Source organism: Letharia lupina, assembly GCF_014066315.1.
Source record: "Letharia lupina isolate WasteWater1 chromosome Unknown contig_14, whole genome shotgun sequence".
NCBI classification, from domain to species: Eukaryota; Fungi; Ascomycota; class Lecanoromycetes; order Lecanorales; family Parmeliaceae; genus Letharia; species Letharia lupina.
The window spans coordinates 457,251-471,571 of NW_023502983.1; the positions used below are offsets into that span (position 1 = coordinate 457,251).

The 14,321-nt window shown below is 49.9% G+C and overlaps 4 protein-coding genes across 4 annotated transcripts; 3 read left to right on the top strand and 1 right to left on the bottom strand.

Annotated features, from left to right (window-relative positions):
• Positions 1 to 288: 288 nt before the first annotated feature.
• HO133_002147 (uncharacterized protein) lies at positions 289 to 3,320 on the bottom strand (the record flags this gene model as incomplete). Its single annotated transcript, XM_037293074.1, has 5 exons — positions 289 to 330; positions 684 to 2,800; positions 2,857 to 2,959; positions 3,027 to 3,042; positions 3,208 to 3,320. The coding sequence occupies 5 exons, from the start codon at positions 3,318 to 3,320 to the stop codon at positions 289 to 291; spliced, it is 2,391 nt and encodes a 796-aa protein (XP_037150727.1).
• A 280-nt stretch (positions 3,321 to 3,600) lies between these two features.
• HO133_002148 (uncharacterized protein) lies at positions 3,601 to 9,415 on the top strand (the record flags this gene model as incomplete). The annotated part of the gene is made up of 4 exons (XM_037293075.1): positions 3,601 to 3,668; positions 3,720 to 4,668; positions 4,721 to 7,972; positions 8,027 to 9,415. The coding sequence occupies 4 exons, from the start codon at positions 3,601 to 3,603 to the stop codon at positions 9,413 to 9,415; spliced, it is 5,658 nt and encodes a 1,885-aa protein (XP_037150728.1).
• Positions 9,416 to 10,304: 889 nt separating this feature from the next.
• On the top strand, positions 10,305 to 11,793 carry HO133_002149 (uncharacterized protein; the record flags this gene model as incomplete). Its single annotated transcript, XM_037293076.1, has 2 exons — positions 10,305 to 10,666; positions 10,722 to 11,793. The coding sequence occupies 2 exons, from the start codon at positions 10,305 to 10,307 to the stop codon at positions 11,791 to 11,793; spliced, it is 1,434 nt and encodes a 477-aa protein (XP_037150729.1).
• A 708-nt stretch (positions 11,794 to 12,501) lies between these two features.
• On the top strand, positions 12,502 to 14,242 carry HO133_002150 (uncharacterized protein; the record flags this gene model as incomplete). The annotated part of the gene is made up of 3 exons (XM_037293077.1): positions 12,502 to 13,106; positions 13,164 to 14,150; positions 14,203 to 14,242. 3 exons carry the CDS (start codon positions 12,502 to 12,504, stop codon positions 14,240 to 14,242), a joined length of 1,632 nt encoding a protein of 543 aa, XP_037150730.1.
• Positions 14,243 to 14,321: the final 79 nt, after the last annotated feature.

The window sequence follows — 14,321 nt, forward strand, 5'->3', positions numbered from 1 at the left end:
TTGCAGGATATAGCCTGAAACTTGAGACTTGTGACTTGAGATAGTCGTGACAGGAGTGCTTGATGAGGAACGTCGGTGTGGGCTGTCTGTTCAGTAGTGCAATTGCATGCAATCCAGGGACCCAAGGGACTGTGATCGTAATGTCGTTAGGTCGCTAAGTTGGTCCAATGTGAATGCAAAGCGAGTTGATTGCAGGCAAATTTGATGCAAAGGTTGCTGGGGCCAAATACTTCTGACCTGCAGTGCACTCCTGATAAAGTCGGTGTATGAGCAATGACACTGAGACCGTCAATCTGGCGAGCCAGACGGTGTAGCTGAAGTGAAAGAGGTCTAGAAGGAGGTAAGAGACTGAGCAAAATGTCAAAAGGGGCGGGCAGTACCCCTCCCAGTGAGGCTGCCAAGACTCAGAAAGTGAGACGGACTACCCTAGGTAACGTGTGAGGGCTGAGAGACATGGTAGCCAGGAATGGTTCGACGTTGCCAGCCAAAGTCAGGAAGAATGAGGATCTTGCTACATAGCTTGATTTCTTTCTCAAAGCAAATTGCTCCAATGAAAGTATAAGACGAAGGATCGAAGTGCGTGGCTTCAAGATTTGGAGTAAATGTCAAACTCTATGTATCCAGAGATGATGACTGAAGACAATAATCGTATCTCTTAATGCTCACGAGAGCACTTATCTCACCCGAGCGTCTTTTGCAGCTTCGACAAATCTTTGGATTCTCTCGAGACTCTGTGACCCATTTTCCTCAACTCCACTACTTACGTCAACAGCCACGACTTGTGAGAAGCATTCGGACAAATCAGCGAGGATACTTTTCAAATTATCAGGATCCAGACCACCAGCCAGAACTACCCGAAGACCTTCATCCAGCCCAAGTACCGATTTGATCGCACTTGCGTCGAGTCTTTGCCCAGTCCCACCGGAAGCAGAGTCAAGTAACGGAAGAGCATGATAGCCTCTTCGACCTATACCTTGATCGTTAAGCCCAAAACGACGAATGACAGGGACTGGTATCAGTATTGCCCATTCAACAGGCTCCGAACCGTGGAGTTGGACAACGTCAAGATTCAGCAGCTTTACTTGACCGAGGATGTAAGAGAGAGGCTGATTCTGGAAGACTCCCACAAGCAAGGCTCGGTCCTCTCGGCGAAAGAATTTTGTGGTATATTCAAAGTACTGACTAGCTTTGAGAGAATCCTCGGGACTCAGAATTGGACTTCGCCTCGTCCCCGATTTTGGAGTCGTGCGCACAGCCTCAGCTATTGCAAGGGCGGACTCTGTTGAGACGCAACGTTTCCGACCTTCCACCAGGATGATGCCGATCATATCTGCTCCTGCTACAGCGGCAACTTTGGCAGCTTCTGGTGTTCGTGTGCCGCAAATCTTGACCAACACATCGTGTCTTTCATGACCATGCTCAGTGGGCTCAGAAGACCCTAGTAAGCGGCTGGCGAACTCGTCAGGCCGTCCAGCCCTCATCAGTGCTTCACCAACCAAGACTGCACCCACGCCTTGTGATCGATATGACTTGACATCATCTGCACCGGATATGCCAGATAGTGCACAGACAACTGTCTCGTTTGGAACCTTGTCCATCAAACGGCTGGTGGTCTCAAGATCCACTTTGAAAGTCGTCAAATCCCTATTATTAACTCCAATAACCTGCGCACCAAGTTGAATGGCGATCTTCATCTCATCAGGGGTGTTTACCTCGACGAGCGGTTCCATTTCAAGGCTTTTTGAGAAGAGGTACAACCTCTTCAGCGTCTCTTCATCCAGCATTTTCACGATGAGAAGCACACTGTCACAGCCGGCCAATCGACCCTCGAGTATCTGGTACTCGTCGAAGACGAATTCTTTCCTCAGCACGGCAGGACGATTCGGCATCCCGTCAAGGCTTTGTCTGACAGCCCGTAGATCTTCCACGCTGCCTTTGAACCATTCCGGCTCGGTCAGGACTGAAATCACACTTGCCCCCGCCAGAGCATACTTCCTTGCTTGCTCAGCAGCGCAGATATGTGGTGCGATGTCGCCTTTCGATGGCGACGCTCGCTTGACCTCAGCCATCAGCGATAGCGAATATTGTGATCTTCGAAGTCTTTCAGGAAACGAAATCTGAGGAGGAGCTATACCTAAATCGTAAGAAGCTTGAAGATCAGACGGTCGCTGCGAAGGTATTTGCTTCTGTGCCTCGACTGCGGTTTTTCTGTGCGCAAATATCTCTTCCAATATGGAAGGTTTCTTTAGTTCATCGGACGCCGTGTTCGAAGTTCCGTTCTCAGCCGAATTTTTGCCGTCTTTGCCAAAACCATTGACGCGGACACCAGCACCTCTTTCGGCCTGAAACATATCATTTTCTTTCCACGTGCCGCCTTGCATAATGAGAAAGTTCTTAAACATGGCTCTACCTTCCGCAGTAAGGATACTTTCTGGATGAAATTGAACACCCTCAACTAAAAGCTCCTTGTGACGTACTCCCATGATAATGCTGGTTCCGCAGTCACGGCCATTAGCAACCCACGAGCTTACCTCCAAGCATTGAGGTAAAGTGGGATGTGTTCCAGCAAGAGAATGATACCTCGTGACTGGGAGATCTTGAGCAAGACCTTTGAACAAGCCTTTCGAATCATGTCGTAAAGGAGACGTTTTCCCATGTAGGATTACTCCGGTCTCCTCTACTCTCCCACCAAAGACAGAGTAGATGACCTGTTCCCCCATACAAACCCCTAACACTGGTATTTTACCCGAAAAGTGTCGAATTGCATCCTTACTGATGCCAGCGTCTGCGTCTGGATGGCCTGTTCATGACGTTGATGAATACCGAGTATCAAATCATGTGCTGGGCTAAGCTCACCAGGGCCGGGGCTCACTACCAACTGGGTAGGTCTGATCGTGATCAGTTCGTCCAGGGTGATCTCATCATTACGGTAAACCGTCACGTTGGCTCCCTCTAGTACCTGAGCGCTGGTTAGACAGACTGAAAAATGAGACCATGATATGCGTCAAAATCAGGTGGAGCTGTACGAGATACTGATAAACACTGGAATCCGCGGAGTCAGCATGTCTTGTTAAAGGTGAAAGTCATGGTCATGGGACTAGTGCTCAAGAGTGAATGAGATAACCCTAGAACGCTTCTCCCCAAGATTTGCCCCAAGGCACGCGCAGCCAAATTGATTGGGAGGGTATTTTGTACGAGTAGACTCACTTCCAGGTAAAACTATCAAAATTGTCAATTAAAACTAGATTTGAAGCCGTCGGAATCCGAGGCGCAGCTTCTGCCCGGCTTGGTGAATGATCTATCAAATCGGCTCCATTCATTGTTGCAGAGTCTTCGGTAAATTTCTGTACACGATGCCACGTAGAGCGTATGTTCTTGGTGTTAAATGTGTAGAAATCTGTTGACCGATGGATATATTGTGTTGATACCAGAGTTGGTCAATGTTTGACATATAAATTGTATAATACGTTCGCTAGTGCCCATGTAAATTACAGCCGCGTCAAGTCGCGCTTAAGTTCACGAACTTTCAGAACAACAGCTTCTGCTTTAGGTAATTGCCCATTCTGTGTAGGAGCTCGGAGCTGTCGCCCAGATGCCTTGATGGCACCAATTGGAGAGGCTTACTTCCCGCCTCTCGACAGATGCTTCAGCGGGGAGCATCAATTACTGTGTGCAACCTAAGGGACCTTGAATAACATTGTGCTAAAAATGGAATACAGGTCTTGGAAGACTACTTATGCAGCGCTTTCTCAACTGAACGGTGAAGCCGACACCGGATCCCTCAGGCGACATCTTTCAGACCCACAGACGGTACACCTACTCGCGCACTCGTCTTCGCCCTATTCGGCTCCCACTTCGCAAAGCAAATCTACCTTTGACACCAAGACCTCTTCCATTCATGTTCCACCCTCTGGTAATACACGCTACGATATTGGACAGATAAAAGAAGACACTCTATGGCTCAGCAAAGAGACGAAGATTGACGAGGTCTCGGCCTTGAGGATAGCTGTCTTGGAATGGCAAACAAGGCCAGCCGTGCAGCTGCTTCGAGGCAGTCTTGTTGACGAGATCGCACCTCTGGCAAACGGGATAGGAGGAAGCGAACTTCAAGCGTCATTCTCTGATGCGGCTTCGTCGCTGTTCGGCAAGTCATCTGGGCTGCGGGCAAACGCGCCAGCTCCTTTCAACGATGCAGGCCCGCGACGACGAAGGTTGCTGGAGACATACTTGTCCGAGCGACGATACATCCTCAAATCTAGCGAATACGTCACACTCGCAGCATCCTGCAAAGCACAAAATGGATCCCCCAATAATGTCATGAACCAGGCATCTAGCTGGTTGGAAGATGTAGGGACTGCAGTTATTTCTAATTGGAAGGGTGATGGATCAGCCCAAAGCAAAAGTAAGAATTTCGTTGCTGAAGCAGTTGAGGCTTTGCGCTCCCGGATAGAGAGCTTGATGAGGGGAAGTGGATGGTTGTCAGACGAAAGCCAGCAAGAAGAAATCGAGCTTGCCTGGGCCAGAAATCAGATCCTAGAGATGATTCATATCATGCAGATCCTCCTAATTCAGCTCGATACATCCTCGACGAAATTGCTTACTCCTGACTCAATCCTTCCCTGGTATAGACTAATGAACGAATGCGGCTTCTTTAATAGCTTGCAGCTGGTGAGCCTCTAAACAACAACGTATATCTCTTGGCTACTGACGAATCTGTTAGCCACATCCTGCATTACAGGGCCCCTACGACTTGCCTCTACAATCACTCACTGCTCTTATCTCTCTGTCTATCCTCAACATTCCTTTGGCACTCGAACTGCTCGACCAGTCTTTTGCTGCAGGAGTCTCAACAGGCTCAGAGGGCAGCTCTCCCTACATCCTCATTTCCGCCGCAGTCAACGAGCTGAACGACATATTTTCTGATGCTGTTTCTCTGAAGGCGTCTAGCCCGTCCGTCCTAGCTTGGAGCATCATCCTGCAGAAACTAAGAGAACTTGCCCTTACTGCTCGAGAATCAAAAGAAGTCAGACAATCACTTCGTGCTACTGACAAGTACAACACAGCGGACTCTTCTGATACCGATGGCGCCGAGCGATCAGCAGCGAGGAATATCACAACTTCACGGCGTCGTTCATCCACAGGCAGCGATTCATCGCAGCAGTCAACTCTTCTGGAGGAGATATACGACTCGATATCATTTACGACTGCTGATGGAGGAGACCAAGCTGCTTTCTTGGCCACTAGTGCAGTCGATGAGTGCAAGGTCTTCGAGGTCATTATAACCATAGCTGTCGAATATTGCACACCTTTTGGATTCGAACATGAAGGCAAGCCCGGCCAGAGAATGCGTAGCATGCTACTTGATCTGGTCCGAGCTTGTGTTTCTGTCGTTGCATACCAGCCAACGTTGTTAATGGCGACGCTCGCATTGCTCACGGGATCAGAGCGTTACTGGGAGACCGTAGATCGATCCGCAGAATCCAAAAAATCCGAGCCGGGTGCCAAATTCATGAAAGATATTGTGCTCAAAATGATGATCTGGAAGCCGGCTTTGGTTCGATTTCCATACGAGACGTCACCATTCCTACAGCTCTGTAGAGCAGTGACTTTTCTTCGTGACGGAAGAGATCCCGAAGAGCTTCCCACATGGAATGAGCTCGAAGAGCTCGATTCCTTTACTTATCGATTACCTGCGCACTTTGACGCATATGTACCCGTTCGCACACAAGAGGATGAAGACTTTCTTCAACTAACGACGACTCTAAGCCTCGCGGTAGGTCCTGATCTTGGCAGGTCTACAGCTCAACATTATGAAAATGGCAAGGTGTTGCGCGCCATAACAGACCTCGCTCAACCCCCCAACATATTCGTTCTGCCCTCCGATACACAGGGCAGAATTATCTCGAACGGAAAGCCATTTGTTGTGATGTGGCACCATTCCTATTCTGCCCTGACATATATGGGTCGAATGCTTCAGTGCGCATCCATGGTAGACCTGCCTGCAGGCGAATCAATTCCTACCTTTTCAGCGGAAATTGTTGGAGAAGTCATCGGTCTGATCACTGCCATGCTCTCGTCGGCTGCAAGCAATGGTCCGTCAGAGCAGACTTTAACGTCCTCTGCGGAGTCGGCAGAGTCAATACTTGGAGGTGCAAGCGATGGCCTTGACAGAAACCAAGACGTCATCTCTGTAATCTTCGCAATATTCGAGAAAGAGCTGTATAAACCTCGCAAAACCTCCGAGGACATGGAATCCATCGATCTCCTGATCCAATGCATTCAATTTACATTCGCCCTTCTGCCGTTCAAACCTGACAGAGTCTGGCCCTTTCTTGGTAGGAGTGGCCTTCTAGGCATAGGCAAAGATGAAGGTCAGCTCAGCGCTGTCGTAGCGGCTCATGAGATGCTCTTGGGTCGCTACGACTTCTTGCTCGGATGCATACGCCTCTTCGAAGCGCTCATTGAAGACGCCGTCACTCACGTTGTATCTCGTAACGCTCCTCCAAAGGCAGTCACACGCTTCGGAGATACCATGTCGTTGGGAGCCGGAGTATCTCGCGTTGCCATGGAAAAGGTTCTTGAAAGTCTAACGCGGACAATGATCGAAGTCTTTGAATCCACAATGAATTGGAAATTTGTTGAACAGTCGGAACGAATGGAGATCAATTCCCGTTTGTGTTCGATCTTTCGAAAGATATTGGATTACTGCTTCGATACCAACGATTGTCCAGAGCTTTCACAAAAGCTGATTAGGCCGCTTGCACCAGCAGCCGAGTACATTATCAGCGTCTTTTTGTCCAAATCGAATGCCGACGTCACGGTCCTGCCTCTGTTACATACTTTTGGGGAAGGTATAGCGACTCCCAGTACAACTTTACCCACACGTGGCCTACAGTACTGGACCTCTCAAGTCAGAGAGGCGCTGAAATTGACTAGCACACTGATTCGGCTCAACAGATTGCTGCTGCAACCACCGTCTCATCTCGAAGACCAAATGTTCAAGTCCGCCTCTATACTCGCGAAGGTGTACACAGCACACGAGAGCTACAGATTCCCTGTTGTGGAATTGTTGGATTCTCTTGTGCGCTCCGCAGCCGCTACCAGTCAACAGCCACCTTCACTCTTAGGCCACTTAGGTCAAGAGAATGCGAGCCACTTCCTTGAAGTGCTCTCAATGCTCGATCAACCGCTCAATGATGATGCTTTGTCATCAGCCATCTGGACACTACTTTCCGCAGTCGTAAGCAAGCGCCAGCAGTGGTTCGCCATCTTCGTTTTGACTGGTAATACTCCTCGAGAATCTTTCAAAGACAAAAAGAATTCAGCTGCTCCGAACTCGCGGCGGTCTGAGCCTATCTTGAATACCGCTTTGGACGGTCTTTGCAATATCGAGAAGGTGGAGCCGCGAAAGGCCTTGAGCATGCTCGAATTTGTGGCTCTCGCGGCAGACTTCTGGCCCTGGGTCTTGACAACTATAGCTCAGCATCCACATTTCATGAAAGCAATCTCGGAATTCGGGGCTCACATAGGTTCGATGACCGCGACCACCCGCAGCAAGACATACAGGACATCTTCAGACTACCACAGCCCACAAATGTTATCGTTTGTTGCAGACGTACTCACAATGTACTCCAATTACAAACAGCAAATGAATGACCAAAAATTCCACAAGTGGATCGTCCCACATCTCGCGTATCTCATCAAGAACGCCATCTCGCCACCAAGCTATAGTGCGTCTCTGCATGCAAATCTCAATCGAAACTTCAAATCGAAGTTCTTTGGATGTAGCCTTGAAGATTTCAAAAGGACATCTTTAAATCGGACCCAGCTTGGCGACTCTTTCTTTTACAATCGCGAGCTCGCAAATAAGATGCTAGCATATGACCCGGCGTGGGTAGGGAAGAAAGACGAAGGCTTCGCTGAAGAGGTTAGGAGGGCAAACTTTGACTTATCAGTGGTGGAGGCTCAAGTAGTAAGCATATTGTCTCTCTACTGGACTGGCAATTGTTAACAACTGGCGCAATAGAATCTTTTCCATAGTTGGAAGTCCCTGCTTGTGGAACTGAGCGGACCCCTAGCTACGGAACCCAAGTTCCAGAAGATAATGGCAGTGGCAGTCACCAATTGCCTCAAGGCAAACGCCGAAAATCAATTGCCGGAAGTCATCTTTGAGAGGCTAGCACAATCACGGGCAAACCTAGCCTTCACATTGCTACAGCGACTCCTCGAAGTCAAGTCGACTGAGGTTGAAGTCAAGTCCATACTGTCAGTGGCCTGGAATACTCTTCGAAGACATGACCCCAACTTGGGTTCCGCCCTGAACGGAGACGATGCAGACTATCATAGGATGCTTCTCAAGATCCTCTACCTGGCTCTTCAGCCTCATATTTTAGATGTTGGTTCGGTAGCCCCAGAAGAGCTGAATGCGTCGACAGCTGGCGGCTCAACGGCACGATCCCAATCAAGGTCCAATGTTCAAGTTGGTCTCGAAGTCCTTAGCACAATAGTAGCCCAAGGCTTTCGTTCCTTGACTATCATTCTCCACGACTCTCCTACGCTCGTCCATCCTTCTGATTTTTCCCTCATCACAGCAATCCTCCGCACCGTCCTCCACATTCCCAGCCTCTCCGGCAACACCACCCACCTTATCTCCGCCTTCTCCGACTCTCAGACAGGGCGCTGCGCGTCCACTCTTCTCAGTTGGGCAGACCAGCTCGCCACAAACGGCGACCCCATCTACGGCGAACTTAGCATCCTCTTCCTCCTCGAAATGTCCAGCGTCCCAGCTCTCGCCGAGTGTCTTGCTGTGGAAGGCGTCATAGCTCAAATCCTGTCCACGAACCTCATTCGCGTGCTGCAAAGCAGACCGTTCGGACCCTTTGTCCAGCCAGCGCGTATGTACGGCATCTGGGGTCGCGGTGTACTTCCCCTCCTGCTCAACCTCCTTCACGCCGTTGGTCCACCAATTGCACCGGAAGTCTCCGCTGCTCTCAATCAATTCCCAAATCAGCTTGCGCGTGCATCCAATACCTTCACTAGCAGCCCTCGCACCTCCGCCAAGGATCCGACGGGATACATTACGCTGGGTTCGACGTCAGAAGCACTGACCCTTTCGTTGATAGTTACAATTCTCCAGACTTTCCGGGAAGCAGGCGCTAGTGCAGCTGTAATCCCCAGCGAGATTGAAGAGGTGAAGTGGGACAGAGTGCAGGTGAAAGAGGAGGTGGAGGGATGGTTGCAGAGAAAAGTGGCGTTGAGAGAGAAGGTTGTGCCTTCTGATGAGAAGGAAGAACGATGGAGCAAGCAGAAGCCTTTAAGCGGAGCCGGAGGGAATGAGAACAGGCTGGAAGAGAAAGTGGTCGAGGAGATGCAGGGGGTACTGGGTATCTTAGGAGGGAATAGCGGTGAACAATGAGAAGACTCCTTTTCTGGAGCTGGACGACGGTTAGGCATTGCGTCCGGCGTTAAATTTCCTTTAGATATTATGGACTTGCATGAAAGCGAGCTTGAAGTGGGCATTTTCTGAATGGAACGTATGGAACGAGAAAAATTCATAGCAATTCAGAACCGAAGGTCGGTCCCTTGAAGTAGCTTCGATTAGAGCCTACGATTATAACTGAATGCTAGAAACTGCTATACAGGTTCGAGGCAAAAAGAGTAGCATCATGGAAGAGATTCGAGCAAAAGTCATGAAAAGGTGATTGCCCCGGCGAAGATCCTGAGTCTTCCTGAGTTGATGTGAACGTTCAGTTCATTCTGGTTGATACCCACGAAAGTAAGAACTTACCTATGCAAAGACAAAAAGCTGGCAGCTCTTAGGATTGCCACCTTTTCTGACGATTTGCGTGTGCAGATTTGGAACTTCGAGTTTGACTCTATGGATGAGTTTTGCTAAGATACATTATTCTCTGACGTTGAAGCTGACGAGGTGTCTCAAGCGGAAAGGCGGGATTCGAGCTCCCACACATCTCCGTCTCAACTTCCATCCAACGAATGTCAAATCTTGAAGTCTACTACAATTAGTCTGCTATCTACGGGATCTAAGTCATTTATGTTTTTCGAAAAATAGGTTCATCTCTGCTCTTTTCAAGAAAGCCAGGTGAACTATGAGCACCAACAACCCACCCTCAGCTGCTGCAACGGCAAGAGCGTTGGAAGCAACACAGAATCTAAAAAGGAGCGTAGCGGCCGCTTTCGATGGTAAGTAGCCCAAACTTTTGTTGAAATCATCCAACATCGATTTTATTCCCTTCATGTGTGCGTGAAAAAAGCCTGCTAGGCGCACTTCTTCCGAACCCTTCACCATGTCTCCATGTTCCAACAACCCATCTATACCACCCACTTTCCTCCGCAACCATTTTGACAATGGCATCACTCCTAATCACGATGATCCCATCTCCAATTCCCCCGAGCCTGATACCCCAGAGTCAGACACGACCCAGCCTGCGTACCTCGACCCTTATTATCTAGAGCCTTATTCTCACAATTTCGTATTACCCACAGAATCGTCCGAGGCGAGGAAAATGCCGCCGACTAATGGATATACAAGCAAAGTCCGCGTGCTTGATCGGTATAAGGTTGTTGGCTTTATTAGCAGTGGGACGTATGGAAGGGTATACAAGGCTGTAGGCCATAATGGGATGGCGGGGGAATTCGCTATTAAGAAGTTCGTATAGGTTTGGTTGCGTCTTACTCTGATGATTAGCTAAAATGCTACCTAGGTTCAAGCCGGACAAAGAGGGCGAGATGATCCAATACACAGGAATATCTCAATCAGCATGCCGAGAAATGGCTCTATGCTCCGAATTGTCCCATCCCAACATGATCCATCTTGTCGAGATCATCCTAGAAGACAAGTGCATCTTCATGGTCTTCGAATATGCAGAGCACGACTTGCTGCAGATAATTCAGCACCACAGTCAACCGACCCGACATCCCATTCCGGCCTCTGCGGTTAGGTCTATTCTGTTCCAACTACTTAACGGGCTGCTCTACCTGCACAGTAATTGGGTACTCCATCGAGATCTGAAGCCTGCCAACATCATGGTGACTTCGAAAGGGGAAGTGAGGATCGGTGACCTGGGTCTGGCTCGACTATTCTACAAGCCGCTTCACTCCTTGTTCAGTGGTGATAAAGTCGTTGTCACAATCTGGTACCGTGCACCAGAGCTCCTGCTTGGAAGCAAGCATTACACGCCTGCTGTAGATCTATGGGCCGTGGGATGCATTTTCGCTGAGCTCCTTTCTCTACGGCCAATCTTCAAAGGGGAAGAGGCGAAGATGGACAGCAAAAAGACCGTCCCATTCCAGAAGAACCAAATGCAAAAGATTGTTGAAATCCTAGGAATGCCTACCAAAGACAAATGGCCTGGCCTCATACACCAAGGGGAACATAGCCAGCTACAAACCCTTTCCTCGTACGTACGGGAAGGAAACAACGGCAAATCAGGCCTTGAATCATGGTACTGGAACACCCTGAGAAGTACCGGCTACCAAGATTCTCCGCCATCCGTAACTCCAGGTCAGCAAGGTCTTGATTTGCTGTCTAAACTTCTTGAGTATGACCCAATGAAGCGGTTGTCAGCGGAGCAAGCGTTACAACATCCATATTTTACCGCAAACGGGGAGAAAGTATCCGCGAACTGTTTTGAGGGAATGTCAACACAGTATCCGTCCAGGAGGGTTAGTCAGGATGACAATGATATAAGGACCAGTAGTCTGCCGGGTACGAAGAGGAATGGGTTTCCGGATGATAGTCTGGCAGGGAGGCCTACTAAGAGGATGAAGGATTAAGGTCTAATGTCTTGGAGCTGATGAGAAGATGTATACAAGAGGCAGCCCCTTTAATGCACCAGGCACCACGCCTGCTGACGAGTCCTCCAGGATGGACGGAAGTATTGGTGGTATTAGAGATGACTCTAAAGGCGAGCGCTCCAGATTCCGGTCGTTACAGTAATGTGGATTCCTGCCCCAACATGAAACGACAGCTTCGATGATTAGAGGGAGGCAACTTGGCAAGCGAGTCAAGCCAAGAGCCTGTGTGGAAGGTATCTTGGGATGGGCACGAAGGAGATGAAAGACTTGAAGGGCATCCAGGGCATTCCTTGGATAACAATGCTACCACCATGATAAAGATATAAGAGTCTACGACAGTCAAACAATAGTCTCATAGTAACACTCTCCGCAAACTTCCCTTTCGTATCAAGCCACAGGGAACGGGTAAGGCCAGATGTCAGACAGGGGTCGCAGCAACCTCTGAAGAGCCGCATGTTTGAACATTGGACACACAAAGATTGGAATACTTTATGACCCTATTATCCAGCTGATATAGGGATCATGAGAGGTTGAAGTGTACTACGAGTTGAATTGAAATCGAGACATTGCAAGGGTCAGGCGCCCGCCGACATCATCCCGCCGCAAGGTCACCCCCCGAGCCTCGAGGAATTCAAGCCGACATACTCCGAAATAGCGACTGCGCTCCTCCATGCGTGACCTGCATGGATGTCAAAAGATAATGGTCTGTTGTCTTCATTAGGCAGTACTGAAGCCAACTATCCCTCCAGTACACCAACACCCACCATCGTCACCCCCCCATCTGGATCCTCAAGCCCGCATTCCAGGCCTCCATCACCACGAGCTTCGCCCTTCAGAGCAAAGCTGGCTAAAGCGAGAGCCTCACCTCCCCCGAGTCGAAAGGCCAGTCCTCGACCACAGCTGGGTGTTGCCTTCAACGCCCCAGCTGACCAAAGCCATGCGGGAGGAGTCGCGGGTGACTCCGACTTCTCAGACGAGGAAGCAGCGATGGGGGAGACTAGGCCTCAACTGCACCGGCCCCAAGATGAACGCTCCCAAACGCCGCTGCTGAAAGAGGAGAGAGCGCGATCCTCATATGACGGCCCAAATGGAAGTGCGCGGCCAGCTTTCGTCACGAAAAGATCTACGTTTCGCAGCCGCAGTCCAGATATGGAGGATTCATCGGCGACGAGGAAGAAGTATACTTATGCGGCTTTCTTTTTGGTGTTGAGTTTGGTTAGCTTTACGATTCAGACCGAAACGGCGGTCTATGTTCAGCACGAATTGAAATGGAATAAGGCTTATGCTATGCTGTGAGTCTGCCATCTGTGCTCTATGAAGCGGGCTACGCTGACTTGCTATGACCGAAGATATCTCACACACGGGTCCTGGTCATTACTCTGGCCAACCCAACTTCTCATCCTCCGCATCTCGAATTGGAGAACCCCATGGAAATCATTCTGGCGCCGGCACATCTATCTCGTCCGGACCACAGCCCAAATGGTCGAATCCCATGACGTACACCTTACGAGCCGCGAATCCCACAAATCGCCCGTTGCCTACATCTTGAAGAAGACAGCCTTCATCACAACAGCTTTGACCGTCGCCGGTGGGTCATGGTACGTGGCAGTCGACATGACCTCGGCCAGCGACCTCACAGCCATATACAACTGCTCCGCCTTTTGGGCCTACATCTTCAGCATACCTTTACTACACGACAAGCTGCGCTTCGACAAAGCGTTCTCCGTCCTTTTGGCCATTGCGGGCGTCCTGATCCTCGTATACGGAGACTCTCTGCCGACCATACATGGGGGTAAATCCGGTGGATCGGTAGGCGGTGGTGAAAATCCCGACGACAGCTCGAACCGTACCTTGGGCAACATTGTCATCGGCGTCGGCAGTGTACTGTATGGACTGTACGAGGTGCTGTATAAGAAGCTGGCCTGCCCGCCGGAGGGCACAAGCCCCGGGCGGGGCATGTTGTTTGCGAACACCTTTGGGAGTCTGATCGGCTGCTTTACGCTATTGGTGCTGTGGATACCGCTGCCAATATTGCATTATACAGGTATAGAGGTGTTCGAGTGGCCGCACGGTGAAGCGGCGTGGATGCTGCTGGTTTCCGTGCTGGCAAACGCCACGTTTTCCGGATCCTTCCTCGTCCTCATCTCCCTCACTTCACCGGTTTTGTCCTCGGTCGCTGCGCTTCTTACCATATTCACCGTGGCCGTGACGGATTGGCTGCTCACCGGGAAGCCGTTGTCGCCTGCCGCCATCGTGGGGGGTTTGGTCATCATCGTTGCTTTTCTCTTGTTGAGCTGGAGTACATATAGGGAGATGGATCAGGAGAGGCGGAAACGGTATGCTTCCTTCGCCATCCCGGTTCGATTGCAGACACTGACTTCGGATCAGGCTAGAGGAAGAAATCGTTGAGACTAGTGACGACGAGTAGACTCTTTTACCACTTTGTACTGGGTACGGACAGGTTCAGGCATGGCGATGGCGTTGAGGACGCATGATATCTAGACTCT